A 15,164-nucleotide genomic window follows, 5' to 3' on the forward strand; every position below is an offset into this window, starting at 1 on the left:
GATCTAAAGTACTCATTAAATTCTTCTGCCATTTCTCTGTTTCCCATAACAATTTCACCCAATTCATTCTTCAAGGGCCCAACATTGTTCTTAACTATCTTCTTTCTCTTCACATACCTAAAAAAGCTTTTGCTATCTTCCTTTATATTCCTGGCTAGCTTGCGTTCGTACCTCATTTTTTCTCCCCATATTGTCTTTTTAGTTAAGTTCTGTTGTTCCTTAAAAACTTCCCAATCATCTGTCCTCCCACTCACCTTAGCTCTGTCATATTTCCTTTTTTTTAATGCTATGCAGTCTCTGACTTCCTTTGTCAACCACTGAGGCCCCTTTCCCCCCTTTGAATCCTTCCTTCTCTGGGGGATGAACTGATTTTGCACCTTGTGCATTATTCCCAAGAATACCTGCCATTGCTGTTCCACTGTCTTTTCTGCTAGGCTATCCATCCAGTCAACTTTGGCCAGCTCCTCCCTCATGGCTCCATAGTTTCACCTGTTCATCTGCAACACTGACACCTCCGAGCTGCCCTTATCCTTCCCAAATTGCAGATAAAAGCTTATCATATTGTGATCACTACCTCCTAATGGCTCCTTTACTGTGAGATCGCTTATCAAATCCTGTTCATTACATAACACTAAATCCAGAATAGTCTTGTCCCTGGTCGGCTCTCGTACAAGCTGTTCCAAGAATGCATCCCGTAGGCACTCTACAAATTCCCTATCCTGTAGTCCAGCACCAACCTGATTCTCCCAGTTCACCTGCATGTTGAAATCCCCCATAACTTCTGTGACATTACCTTTGCCACATGTCAATGTTAACTCCCTATTCAACTTGCACCTAATATCCATGCTACTGTTTGGTGGCCTGTAGACAACACCCATTTGGGTCCTTTTGCCCTTACTGTTCCTCAGTTCTATCCACACAGACTCTACTTCTCCTGACCCTATGTCCCCCCTTGCAAAGGACTGAATCTCATTCCTCACCAACAGGGCCACCCCACCCCCTCTGCCCACATTTCTGTCCCTACGATAGCACGTATACCCTTGTACATTCATTTCCCAGGTCTGATCTCCCTGCAGCCATGTCTCCGTTATCCCACCAACATCATAGTTACCCATTCGCACCTGGGCTTCAAGCTCATCCGCCTTATTTCTGACACTTCGTGCATTCAGATATAGAATTTTTAACCCATTTCTCCTCTCTCTGTTTGAATCGCTACCTATTGTGCTTAACCTAGCTCCCCGAACTCCCATCGGGCTATACACCCCTAGAATTCTGTTGTCCTTCCTACATTTACTTATTCTTTCAACACATTTAACTCCATGTTCCGTCAGACCATCCCTTTGTACACGAGTCCTCCTTATCACTTGTTCCGTCCCACCTTCCTCTACTACACACTTAATATTCTGGATCCCCGCCCCCTGCAAATTTAGTTTAAACCCCCCCCAAGAAGCTCTAGCAAACTTCCCTGCAAGAATGTTAGTACCGCTCCAGTTCAGGTGTAAACCGTCCCTTCGGAACAGATCCCACTTTCCCTGGAACAAGGCCCAATTATCTACAAACCTGAAGCCCTCCCTCCTGCACCATCCTCTCAGCCACGTATTAATCTTTATAATCCTCCTGTTCCTTGCCTCACTCGCACGTGGCACAGGTAGCAATCCTGTGATTGTTACCCTGGAAGTCCTGCTCTTCAGCTTCACACCTAACTCCCTGAACTCCCTACGCAGGACCTCCTCACTCATCCTACCCATGTCATTGGTCCCTACATGGACCACAACATCTGGATTCTTGCCCTCCCTCTCGAGAATAACCTGCACCCGATCTGAGCTGTCTCGGACCCCGGCACCAGGGAAGCAACATACCATCCGAGACTCCCGATCTTCCCCACAAAATCTCCTATCCGCCCCCCTGACTATAGAATCCCCTATCAATACCGCTCTCTTCTCTTCCCTCCTCCCCTTCCTAGTCGAGGGTCCAACCTCAGTGCCAGAGACAGGACCACTGCAACTTGTTCCTGGTAGGCCATCCCCACCAACAGTATCCAAAACGGTATACTTATTTTTGATGGGAATGGCCACAGGGGTGCTCTTCTCTCTCTCTCTGCTCCCCCTGCCTCTCTTGACTGTCACCCATTTGCCTACCTCCTGTCTTTTCAGTGTGACTACCTCCCGATAACTCTTATCTATCTCTGCCTCTGCCTCCAGAATGATCCGTAGTTCATCCAGCTCCTGCTCCAATTCCCTAACTCGGTCTGATAGGAGCTGCAGCTGGATGCACCTTTTGCAGGTGTGGTCATCAGGGACAACTGTGTTGACCCTGACCTCCCACATACTGCATATGGAGCACACCACTGCTCGAACTGTCTCCCCCATTACCTGATCCTAGATTAGTCAGAATAAATGAAAAGCAGGCTTCTTGCCGAAGTCCTCTTGCGCCGAAGCCCGCTGAGCCAAAGCCCAGCACTCCGCTGCCCGCTCCTGAAAGTGGGTCGCTTTTTAAAGCCCGCGCTCGCCACTGACGTCACCCGTGCTTGCGCAGCTTTACCTTCCTCCTCAGGTACTCTCCAGGTAGGTCCGAGGGTCTCGGCCTACCTACAACGGCTGATCCTCCGATCTCCAGTCGTATGTCGATCACGAGCACTCCTTACTCCCACTCCGCTGCCCACACCGAGCAATCCAGGCAACATCCTCGTAAATCTCCTCTGCGCCCTTTCTTTTTTTTAAATTGTTTTTTTTTAATGCATTTCTACAACCACTAGAAGCAAAAACCCAATAGCAAAATGAAGATTTTGCTTCATTTTGCAAAATAAACATATAAATTATATAGTTCAAAACAGTAAGGAAAACGTACCCAGAATAAAATCATATAAAGTTAGTATCCTCCCCACCCTCCCACGGGAAGAAAGACTCCAGGCCAACCATTACAAGATGTAAAAAAAAATTAATCGGAGCATTCAAACCCCCAAAACTGTAAATATAAATAAAAACAAAGAATAATAATGCCTACTACCAAAAAAAGCTGAAAGTAAGGGATTAAAGAAAATAGACTTAATTTAAAGAGGAGTTGTGAAAGTATTCAAGAAAAGGTCCCCACACCTTTTGAAACTTTATGTCAGAGTTAAGAATTGAGTAGTGAATTTTTTCAAGGTCTAAACAGGACATAATATCATTAAGCCATTGAGCATGGGTGGGTGGGGCAACATCTCTCCACCTAAGAAGAATTAAACGTCTAGCCAAAAGAGAAACAAAAGATAATGTTCGACGTTTAGTCAGACTCAAATGTATATCTGCCTCACCCAAGGTACAAAAAGAGCAATCGGGGTTAGGTTCTAAGTGGCAATTAATAATATGGGATAAAGTTTTAAAAAACTTCTCTCCAAAATTTCTCTAGACTAGGACAAGCCCAGTACATACGGATAAGAGAAGCCTCGTCACCTTTACACTTGTCACAAACAGGACTAATGTCGGTAAAATCAGGACAATTTAGATTTGGACATGTGAGCCCTATGTACAACCTTAAACTGTAAAAGGCAGTGGCGAGCACATAGAGAGGTTGAATTAACTGACTTGAGAATTGAGTCCCAAACTGCATCAGGTAAAGAAATATTTAAGTCATGCTCCCAAGCAGTTCTAATTTTATCAAAGGGGGCATGCCTTAGGGTAACTAATTTATCACGAATAAAAGATATTAAGCCTTTGCCCAATGGATTGATAGAAAGAAACAGGTCCTTTCTATGGTTTCCATGTCTTTCCTGTAGTGAGGCGACCAGAATTGAGCACAGTACTCCAAGTGGGGTCTGACCAGGATCCTATATAGCTGCAACATTACCTCTCGACTCTTAAACTCAACCCCACGATTGGTGAAGACCAATGCACCGCATGCCTTCTTAACCATAGAGTCAACCTGCATAGCAACTTTGAGTGTCCTATGGACTGGAACCCCAAGATCCCTCTGATCCTCCACACTGCCAAGAGTCTTACCATTAATACTATATTCTGCCATCATATTTGACCTACCAAAGTGAACCACTTCACACTTATCTGGGTTGAACTCCATCTGCCACTTCTCAGCCCAGTTTTGCATCCTATCAATGTCCTGCTGTGACCTCTGATAACCCTCCAGACTCTCCACAACACCCCCAACCTTTGTGTCATCAGCAAATTTACTAACCGATCCCTCCACTTCCTGATCCAGGTCATTTATAAAAATGACAAAGAGTAAGGGTCCCAGAACAGATCCCTGAGGCACACCTCTGGTGACTGACCTCCATGCAGAATATGACCCATCTACAACCATTCTTTGCCTTCTGTGAGCAAGCCAGTTCTGGATCCACAAAGCAATGTCCCCTTGGATCCCATGCCTCCTTACTTTCTCAATAAGCCTTGCATGGGGTACCTTATCAAATGCCTTGCTGAAATCCATATACACTACAGAAGGCGTTTGATAAGATGCCACACATGAGGCTGCTTAACAAGATAAAATCCTATGGCATTACAGGAAAGATACTGGCATGGATAGAGGAATGGCTGACAGGCAGGAGACAGTAAGTGGGAATAACGGGCCTTTTCTGGTTGGCTGCCAGTGACTAGTGGTGTTCTGAAGGGATCAGTATTGGGACCGCTACTTTTCATGTTGTTTGTCAATAATTTGGATAGTAGAATTGATGGGTTTGTGGATGATACAAAGATAGTTGGAGTGGTAGGTAGTGCTGAGGAAGCAATGCAATTGCAGCAAGACTTGGTCAAATTGGAAGAATGGGTAAAAAAGTGGCAGATGGAATACAGTGTTGGGAAAGGTATGGTAATGCATTTTGGTAAAAGGAACAATAGTGTAGACTATTATCTAAATGAGGAGAAAGTGCAGAGGGACTTAGGAGACCTCATTCAAGACTCCCAGAGTTTGATTTACAGGCCGAGTCTGTGGTAAAGAAAGTAAATGCAATGTTGGCATTTATTTGAAGAGGAATAGAATATAAAAGCTGAGCCTAGACAAGCTGCACTTGGAGTATTGTCAACAGTTTTGGGCCTGGTATATCAGAAAAGATGTGTTATCATTGGAGAGAGTCCAGAAGAGGTTCATGGGGATTAATTCTGAGAATGAAGGGGTTAACATGTGGAGAGTTTGGCAGCTTTGGGCCTGTACATTAGAAGAATGCATGGGGATCTCATTGAAACATATTGAATGTTGAAAGGACTAGATAGTTTGGATGTGGAGAGGATGTTTCCTCTGGTGGGGGTCTCCAGAACTAGAGAGCACAGCCTCAAAATTGAGGGGCAACCCTTTAGAACAGAGGTAAGGAGTAGTTTTTTAGCCAGAGTAGTGAATCTGTGGAATGCTCTGCCATAGACTGCGGTGGAAGTCAAGTCCGTGGGTATATTTAAAGTGGAAGTTGATCACTTCCTGATGGGTCAGGGCATCGAAGGATATGGTGAGAAGGCAGGTGTATGGGGTTGAGTGGGATCCGGGCTCAGCGTGCTGGAATGGCAGAGCAGACTTGGTGGGCTGAATGGCCTAATTCTGCTCCTGTGCCTTGTGGTTTCGACCCAAAACATTGACAGTTTATTCATTTCCATAGATGCTCTTTTCCTGCCAAGTTTCTCTAGCATTTTGTAGGTGTTGCTCTGGATTTCCAGCATGTGCAGAATCTCTTGTGGTTATGAGTAATAAAAGTATAGGTTTAATTGTCAATCAACCATACATGAACACCTATGACTACAGCCAAACAAAGCGGTGTTTCTTTGCAGTAGCACAGTACCAACAGTCACACACAGCACAAGCATGTCTAAGATAAGTGAACAAGCCGTCCTGTGGACTGAGTGTTTTGTGTCTGTTGTTGTTTAGGTGCTGGACACCCAATGAAACCACATCGCCTGTCTCTCACACACAGCTTGGTTCTTCACTACGGACTCTACAAAAAAATGATGGTTGGTGCCGTGACTTGGGAGCGTTTCATTGCACTGAATTGCAGGGATCTGTACTACAAAGCAGGCATCTCTGCTGCTGTTGATAGCCGACACACTCCCACCTCTCAGTGTAGCGGTTAGCGCAATGCTGTTACAGCTTGGGGCATCAGACTTAACTGCCAGCGTCCTCTGTAAGGAGTCTGCCTTCTCCCCATGACCGCGTGAGTGCCCTCCAGGTGCTCAGTTCCTTCCCACAGTCCAAAGTTAGTACATTGTTTGATTATTGTAAATTGTCCTGTGATTAAGCTAGGATGAAATCAGTGAATTGCTGGGAGGCTCAGCTTGTTGGGCTGGAAGGGATTGTAAAATATAGAAATCAATTATCTCCTGCCAGCAGTGATTTTTGGGTAAAGGCGGCTGTAATCTGGGTGATGAGACTCTGCGTGGAACATCAACTGTCCATCTTCCTTCGTCGATTGCGTGAGCTCCTGAGTTTCTCCAGAACCTGGCGTGTTTCTCTTGATTCCGGTGTCTGTGCTGTCCATTGCGTAGCTTGTGATCTTCACCCGCATGGAAGATGGGGAAGAAATGGGTTCATTTCTATAGCCAGAAACTGGAAAATGCTTAAAAAGACTATACAGTAACCATATTATTACATAGGTAGAACATGATGTTTTGCTAACCTTAGAGTTTCAGTTACTCTAACCCTTCCCTCTTACATAGCCCTCAATGCCTCCAGGGTGTAATAATAAACAACATCAAAAACACATTAGACTGACGAGAAAGAAAATGATTAAAAGTGGAGAATATTTTTATGTATTTGTTGAGATACAGCGCAGAACAGCGCCTTCCTGCCCAACCCAGCAGTCCCCTTGCCTCATCACAGAACGATTTACAATGACTAACTAACCTACCAACAAGGGCACTCTGAGGAAACCCAAGTGGTCATGGGGAGAATATATAAATTCCTTAGAGAAAGCAACAGGAATTGAACCTGGGTGGCTGGTAGTGTAAAGCATTGTGCTAACCACTACACTACTGTGCTGTCCCTTGGCCTCACCCTGAGCTGTCTTCAAAGATTAGCTTTATTTGTCGAGTACAGATGCAAACACTGTACAGTGAAATGTATTGTTTGAGTCAAATCAAATCAGCAAGAATATGCTGGGGGCTGCCAGCAAGTGTCGGCCAACACTGCAATCCCACAACCAGCTCACCCTAACCCGTGCTACTTTGAAGTGTGAGAGGAAAGCAGAACACCTGGAGAAACCCCATGCTGTCACGGGGAGAATGTACAAACTCGTTACAAACTGGGACAGGAATTGAACCCCGATCACTGGCTCTGTAAAGTGATTGTGCTGACTGCTCAATCATGCCATCCTGATGGTCTCTTGTTACTTCTGCACCTCACATTTTCAGGATCTTTATCCCATCCCCTCCCACCCAAATCCTGTAATAGTATCGGGTCTTCCTACAGTCTCCGCTGTTCTAGAGAAAGCACATGCCCTCTAATCCAGATAGCACCCTGGTAAACTTCTGCACCCTCTCCAAAGCCTCCACACCCTTCCTATTTTAACAGGATAACCAGAAATGCATACAAGATTCGGTGTGGTCTGACCAGAGTTTTATAGAGCTGCATCAAGACGTCCTGACACTCTCGGTGCCCCGACCAGTGAAGGCCAGCACCTGTGCACAGCGGCAGGAAACTCACTCACTCACGCTGGCACTGTAACGCACTGTGCTAACTGCTACACTATCGTTGCCCTCTCCAAACCCTTCCTGTAATGGGGGCAAAGAGAACTGTACACCTGGTGGAGGTCCCAACAGTTTCTCCAGCCCAATGGTGTCTCTGGCCGCGACGGTGTCTGTAACCTGCCCAAGGGGGACCCGTATAACTGCTCTCTTCCCTCAGGTCTTCAAGCCGTACCAGGCCTCTCAGCACGATATGTGTCGTTTTCATTCCGAGGATTACATCGACTTCTTACAGCGAGTGAGCCCCAACAACATGCAGGGCTTCACCAAGAGTCTGAACACCTTCAATGTGGGGGACGATTGGTAAGATAAAGACTAGTACTGTTAGTATTAACGGACAGCTCTATATTTAATTTTACTTAAGTCCACTGCGACTAGACTGCTGACACTAGCTCACCAGAGTCCTCTTTCTTGACCAGATTTTTGGGTGTATTCTTCCTCTCCCATGGATGAGATCTTTGAAGCTTCTATAGCTCTGGGTTCTCACGGGACGGAGTTACTAGTCCCACACCCAATCCTGCTCCTTTTGCAGCCAAGCTTGGACTGTCCATGGCAGAGTTCAGCTCTGTACTTAACCGCTAAATATGAAATGGACCATTCACTCTGCCTGATCAAAATCTGCTAGAAATGTGGTATAATAGTGTTTGAAATCAACGGAGAAATTGATGTTAGTACAAATACCGAGGAGATTTACAAAGATGTTTCCAGAACTTGTGGATCTGGGTCTTGGGGAAAGTTTGAATAGGTTAGAACTTTATTCCCTGGTGTGCAGGAGAATGAGGGGCGATTTAATAGAGGTAAACAAAATTACGAGGAGTATAGATAGGGTAAATGCAAGCATGCGTTTTCCATTGAGGTCAGGCAGCATCTATAGAAATGAACTAACAGTTGACATTTTGGGCCGAGACCCTTCTCAGGACTGGAAGGGAAGGGGGAAGACCCCAGCGTAAACAGGTGGGGGGAGGGAAAGGAGGATAGCTAGAAGGTGGGTGGGAAAGGTAAAGGGCTGGAGATGAAGGAATCTTTTTCCCTCTCAGGCCCAATCTCTTGTCTTCTCCTATATCCCTTCATGCCCTGACTAATCAAGAACCTGTCAATTTCCGCTTTAAATATACCCAATGATTTGGCCTCCACAGCTATGAATTCCACACATTCTTTCTCTGGCTAAAGAAGATTCTCCTCATCTGCATTCTAATTAGATGCCCTTCTGTTCTGAGGCTACACTCCCCCACCACAGGAAACATCATAAGAAATAGGAGCAGGAGTAGGCCATCTGGCCGGTCAAGCCTGCTTTGCCATTCAAAGCTGATCTGGCCATGGATCTGGCCATCTCCACCCTTAATTCCCCTTCTGTGCAAAAATCTATCCAACTTTGTCCGAAATATATTTACTGAGTATTGCTTCATTGGGCAGAGAATTCCACAGATTCACCACTCTCTGAAAAAAGCATCTCACCTCTATCCTAAATCTACTCCCTTGGATCTTGAGGCTATGTACAGAAGAAATGTGGCAAATGTTCAGGGGATATTTCTGTGGCGTTCTGTATAGGTACGTTCCAATGAGACAGGGATGTTATGGTAGGGTACAGGAACCGTGGTGAACAAAGGCTGTAATAAATCTAGTCAAGAAGAAAAAAAAAGCTTACAAAAGGTTCAGAGAGCTAGGTAATGTTAGAGATCTAGAAAATTATAAGGCTAACAGGAAGGAGCTTAAGAAGGAAATTAGGAGAGTCAGAAGGGGCCATGAGAAGAGCATGGAGGACAGAATTAAAGAAAACCTCAAGGCATTCTACAAGTATGTGAAGAGCAAGAGGACAAGACGTGAAAGAATAGGACTATCAAGTGTGACAGGGAAAGTGTGTATGGAACTGGAGGAAATAGCAGAGGTACTTAATAAATACTTGATAAGGTACCCCATACAAGGCTTACTGAGAAAGTAAGGAGGCATGGGATCCAAGGAGACATTGCTTTGTGGATCCAGAATTGGCTTGCCCGCAGAAGGCAAAGAGTGGTTGTAGAGGGGTCATATTCTGCATGGAGGTCGGTCACCAGTGGAGTGCCTCAGGGATCTGTTCTGGGACCTTTACTTTTTGTGAGTTTTATAAATGATCTGGATGAGGAAGTGGAGGGATGGGTTAGCTGATGACACAAAGGTTGGGGGTGTTGTGGATAGTGTGGAGGGCTGTCAGAGGTTACAGCGGGACATTGATAGGATGTAAAACTGGGCTGAGAAGTGGCAGATGGACTTCAACCCAGATAAGTGTGAAGTGGCTCATTTTGGTAATTCAAATATGATGGCAGAATATAGTACTAATGGTAAGATTCCTGGCAGTGTGGAGGATCAGAGGGATCTTGGGGTCCGAGTCCATAGGATGCTCAAAGCAGCTGTGCAGGTTGACTCTGTGGTTAAGAAGGCGTATGGTGTATTGGCCTTCATCAATCGTGGAATTGAATTTAGGAGCTGAGAGGTAACGTTGCAGCTATTTCGGACCCTGGTCAGATTCCACTTGGAGTACTGTGCTCAGTTCTGGTCGCCTCACTGCAGGAAGGATGTGGAAACTATAGAAAGGGTGCAGAGGAGATTTACAAAGATGTTGCCTGGATTGGGGAGCATGCCTTATGAGAATGGTTTGAGTAAACTCTGCCTTTTCTTCTTGGAGTGACGGAGGATGAGAGGTGACTTGATAGAGGTGTACAAGATGATGAGAGGCATTAATCATGTGGATAGTCAGAGGCTTCTTCCCAGGGCTGAAATGGTTGCCACAAGAGGACACAGGTTTAAGGTGCTGGGGAGTAGGTACAGAGGAGATGTCAGGGTAAGTTTTTTACTCAGAGAGTGGTAAGTGCGTGGAATGGGCTGCTGGCAACGGTGGTGGAGGCGGATACGATAGGGTCTTTTAAGAGACTCCTGGACAGGTACATGGAGCTCAGAAAAATAGAGGGCTATGGGCAACCCTAGGTAATTTCTAAGGTTGTGACATGTTCGGCACAGCTTTGTGGGCCAAAGGGCCTGTATTGTGCTGTAGGCTTTCTATGTTTTCTAGTTCTAGTCTCACCTACCAGTGGAAACAACTTTCCTGCCTCTATCTTATCTATCCCTTTCATAATTCGATAGGTACATTTAATGTCAGAGAAATGTATACAATATACATCCTGAAATTATTTTTCTTTGCAAACATCCACAGAAACAGAGGACTGCCCCAAAGAATGAATGACAGCTAAATGTTGGAACCCCAAAGGCCCCTCCCCGCTCCGCTCCACGTGTAAGCAGCAGCAAAGCATTGAACCCCCCCGCCCCCACCAGAAAAAAAGCATCTGCACCCCCCACCGAGCACTCAAGCGTGCAGCAAAGCATCAGTAAAGGCACAGACTTGCAGTAGCCCAAAGACTGCTCGTTCACCCGGTAATTCGACAGACCATAGGCACTCATTTCACAGTGAGAGGGGAGACATAACAGAACAGCTCACCAATTTATGATGTTAAAAGTCTGTTGCGTCGCTTTTTCGGAGTTCTGTGCCCAAAGAAGTTGGGTCTCTGGGCACACAGCCAGCTCGCTGCTTCCGATCTTACGTGTATTCCCAAGACACACCAGGTAGCAGCACCGACCTTGAATCCGCCCGCCTCCAGAGCCACGAAAATCCAGCACCCTGAAGGCGCGCTAGTCTTCCAGGCCGCGTCCTCGGCATATCGAAAAGAGGCCGGTCGCGAGGCCCTGAGAGCGGGTCCCATTCCCGCAAAGAACCAAAGTCAGCGTGTAACTCAGGTCAGGGTCTTCAAAAGAATCCTGAAAAGGAAAAAAAAGAGATATTAAAGATAGAAATAGAGCTGTTTTTGAAGATGCAATCAAAGGTGTCGCCGTTAGGCGCCTCATCCTAAGCTCCGCCCTCATATAATTTTAAATGTTTCTATAAGATCTCCTCTTGTTCCAGCAAGTACAGTCCTAGGCAACGCATCTCTCCTTGTAGTCTACCCCCTCATCTCTGAATCAACCTGGTGAACCTCCTCTGCACCGCCTCCAAAGTCAGTATATCCTTCCTCAAGTAAGGAGACCAGAACTGCACACAGTACTCCAGGTGCGGCCTCACCAGTACCCTGTACAGTTGCAGCATAACCTCCCTGCTGTTAAACTCAATCCCTCTAGCAATGAAGGCCAGCATTCTCTTTGCCTTCTTGTTGGCATGTTGCAATTTTTTTTACTATTTAAATAATAATCTGCTTTTCCATTTTATCTTCCCAAGTGGATGACCTTGTAGTTACCAACATTTTATTCCATCTGCCAGACCCTTGCCCACTCACTTAACCTATTTATATTTCTCTGCAGACTCCGCATCTTCTGCCCAGTTTGCTTTTCCACTCAATTTAGTATCATCAGCAAACTTAGATACACTGCAGTCGGTCCCCTCTTCCAGATGGTTACTGTATATCGTGAACAATTGTGGGCCCAGCACCAACCCCTGCGAGTCATCACTCACCACTGATTGCCAACCAGAGTAACACACATGTATCCCAACTCTGTGCTTTCTATTGGTTAACCAATCCTCTAACCATGCTAATACATCACCCCAACTCTATGCATCCTTATCCTATGGATAAGTGTTTTATGCGGCACCTTATAGAACACCTTTTGGAATTCCAAGTAAATAACATCCATCTGTTCCCCTCTTTGCTGTCTTCTAATCTACCGGGAACTGCTCAGAGTCCAGAGAATTTTGGTAAAATTATCACCAAAGCCTCTATTATAACTTCTGCCATTTCTTTCAGTACCCTGGGATGTATTCCAACAGGACCAGGGGACTTCCTATCTTCAGGTCTACAGGTTTGCTTAGCTCTACCTCTTTAGTGATAGTTCTTGTATTGAGGGCCTCAACTCCCATTGCATCCGTAACATCTCTCTTTGCCATGTTGGACATGTCCTCCACTGTGAAGACCAACACAAAATACTCATTGAAAGCCTTGGCCATTTCCTCACTACCTAATATCAATTCCCCCTTGTCCTCCAAAGGACCTGCGTTCACTTTAGCCACCCTTTTCCACTTCATATAATTATAAAAACGCTTACTATTCGTTTTTATATTTTGTGCTAGTTTATTTTCTTTATTGCTGGCTTAGTGGTTCTTTGCTGCTTTTTAAAGTTTTCCCAATCTCCCAGTTTCCCACTACCCTTGGCGACTTTGTATGCATGTGCTTTTAGTTTGATGCCTTCTTTTATTTCCTTAGTTATCCAAGGCTGGCTCTCCCCACCGTTATTGTCTGCTTTTAACTGGAATATACTTTTGTTGAGCACCATGAACAATCTCTTTGAAAGACTTCCACCATTCCTCAACTGTCCCATCATATAGCCTGTGTTCTCAGTCTACACTAGCCAAATCCTCCCTCATCCCATTGTCATCTCCATTATTTAGGCATAATACACTGATTTTCGATCAAACTATTGCTCCCTCCATTTGTATGAGAAACTCAGTCATACTGTGATCACTCTTTCCAAGAGGATCCCTAACTACTAGATCAATTACTACAATTTTACCTGTCTCATTGCATAGGACCAGACATAAGACAGCATGTTCCCTTGTAGGTTCAGTAACACGCTGTTCAAGAAAGCCATCACAGATGCACTCTATGAAGTCCTCCTCAAGACTGTCTCAACCAACTTGATTCACCCAATCTAAGTTAAAGTCCCCATTATAACCGCTTTTCCATTCTTACATGCCTCAGATATTTCTGTGTTTGTTGCCTGTGCCACTGTAATGTTATTATTCGGTGGCCGATAGACAACTCCCACCAGTGCTTTTTTCTCTTTACCATTCCTAATCTCTACCCAGATGGATTCAACATTCTGCTCCTTAGATCTTATATCATCTCTCTCTATCACCCTGATCTCTTCTTTAATTAAGAGTGCTACCCCACCTCTCTTACCTTCCTGCTTATCCTTCCGTATTACCTGATATCTTTGAATATTTAATTCCCAGTCCTCTCCCCACTGCAACCACATCTCTTTAATGGCCACTAAATCATACCCCTTTGTACTGATTTGTGCCTCAGGTTCACTGACCTTATTTCGAATACTATGTGCATTCCAATAAAGTGCCCTTACACTCATTGTGCTTTTAAAATCGTGTGATTTTTTGCACTTGACTTTTCTTCACTCCACTCTTACTTTTCTTTTTTCTTTTTTGTTTTTTCTTTATCCACACTTTTCTTTTTTTACTTTATCCATACTTCTCCAATCTGTTGAACCCACCCTCCTATCCACAGCCCTAGTTATGAGATTCACTAGGATCTACATTCCGGTTCAGGTGGAGCCCATCCCATTGGTACAGCTCCCTCCTTCCCCAATACCAATGCCAATTTCCCATGAATTCAAACCCACTTCTCCCACACCAATCCTTGAGCCATGCATTTAACTCTATAATCTTCTAGACGTGGCTCAGGTAGTAATCCAGAGATGACCACCTTTCTTGGTTCAGCTTTTTAATTTGGTCCCTAGCTGTTCAAATTCCCTGAGCAGAACCTCTTTCCTTGCTCTACCCATGTCAAATTGGTACTCATACTGACCAGGACAACTGGAACTTGCCCCTCCCACTGCAAATTCCTCTGCATTTCAGATAAGATGTCCCGAACACAGCCTTCAGGGTGCTCTATCCTCACGACAGAGAACTCTGTCTATTCCCCTGACTATACTATCCCCAATTACCACTACACTTCTCTTTCTCCCACCTCTTGAATGGTTCCCTGAACTACGGTGCCACAGTTAGGTTGCTCATCCTTCCTACAGCCCCCACTCTCATCCACACAGGGAGCAAGAGTCTCAGACCTGTTGGACAAGCTCAAGGGCTGAGGCTCCTCCAGCACTGTCTCTTGTAACCGCTACCCGCCTCACTCACAGTCACACCCTCTTGTCCCTGGCCACAGTCCGAATTTGAGGCAGCTAATCTAATGGGTGTGCCTACCTCCTGAAACAGAGAATCCAGGAAACTCTCCCCCTCCCCGATGTGCCTCAGTGTTTGCTCAGATTCCAGTTCATCAACTTTGAGCCCGAGTTCCTCGAGCAGCCAGCACTTGCTGCAGATGTGGTCACCAGGAACCACATTGGGGTCCATCAGCTCCCACGTCATGCAGCTATTGCACATCACCTGATCCTGCATCATCCCACCTTTATTTAACTACCGTAGCTGTAATTTGGTGACTTTTTATTCAACTACAACAGCAGCCTTACCTGTGCCTCCTCACCGAAGCCTCTTGAGCCACGCCTCAAATTTCCACTTCTGCACTGGTCTACCCACAAAATGAGGTTCCGCTTTGACCCTGCTTTACTTTCATTTTCTACTTCTAATGAATCAATTGGATCACCACTAATGCGGCAAGCCCTGTGAAACATTCCTTTTATAAACTCTTCACCCTGACCTATGTGAAGCTCATTCTCTCTGTGAATCGATTGGTCCATTGCTAATGATAGATTGGTCCGCTGTTAATCCACTCTATCTAGGCCTTTCAACACTGGATAGGTTTTAATGAGATC

At 45.3% G+C, this 15,164-nt stretch overlaps 1 protein-coding gene across 1 annotated transcript in view; it reads left to right on the plus strand.

Annotated features, from left to right (window-relative positions):
• The window catches only part of hdac3 (histone deacetylase 3), a 64,261-nt gene that overhangs the window by 7,524 nt on the left and 41,573 nt on the right, over positions 1 to 15,164 (plus strand). Inside the window, exons 2-3 of the mRNA XM_073067059.1 lie at positions 5,839 to 5,921; positions 7,810 to 7,952. Of these exons, the coding sequence (XP_072923160.1) occupies positions 5,839 to 5,921; positions 7,810 to 7,952 (226 nt within the window). The remainder of the gene's footprint in view (positions 1 to 5,838; positions 5,922 to 7,809; positions 7,953 to 15,164) is intronic.

This window comes from Hemitrygon akajei, chromosome 15, assembly GCF_048418815.1.
Source record: "Hemitrygon akajei chromosome 15, sHemAka1.3, whole genome shotgun sequence".
In the NCBI taxonomy this organism is placed as follows: Eukaryota; Metazoa; Chordata; class Chondrichthyes; order Myliobatiformes; family Dasyatidae; genus Hemitrygon; species Hemitrygon akajei.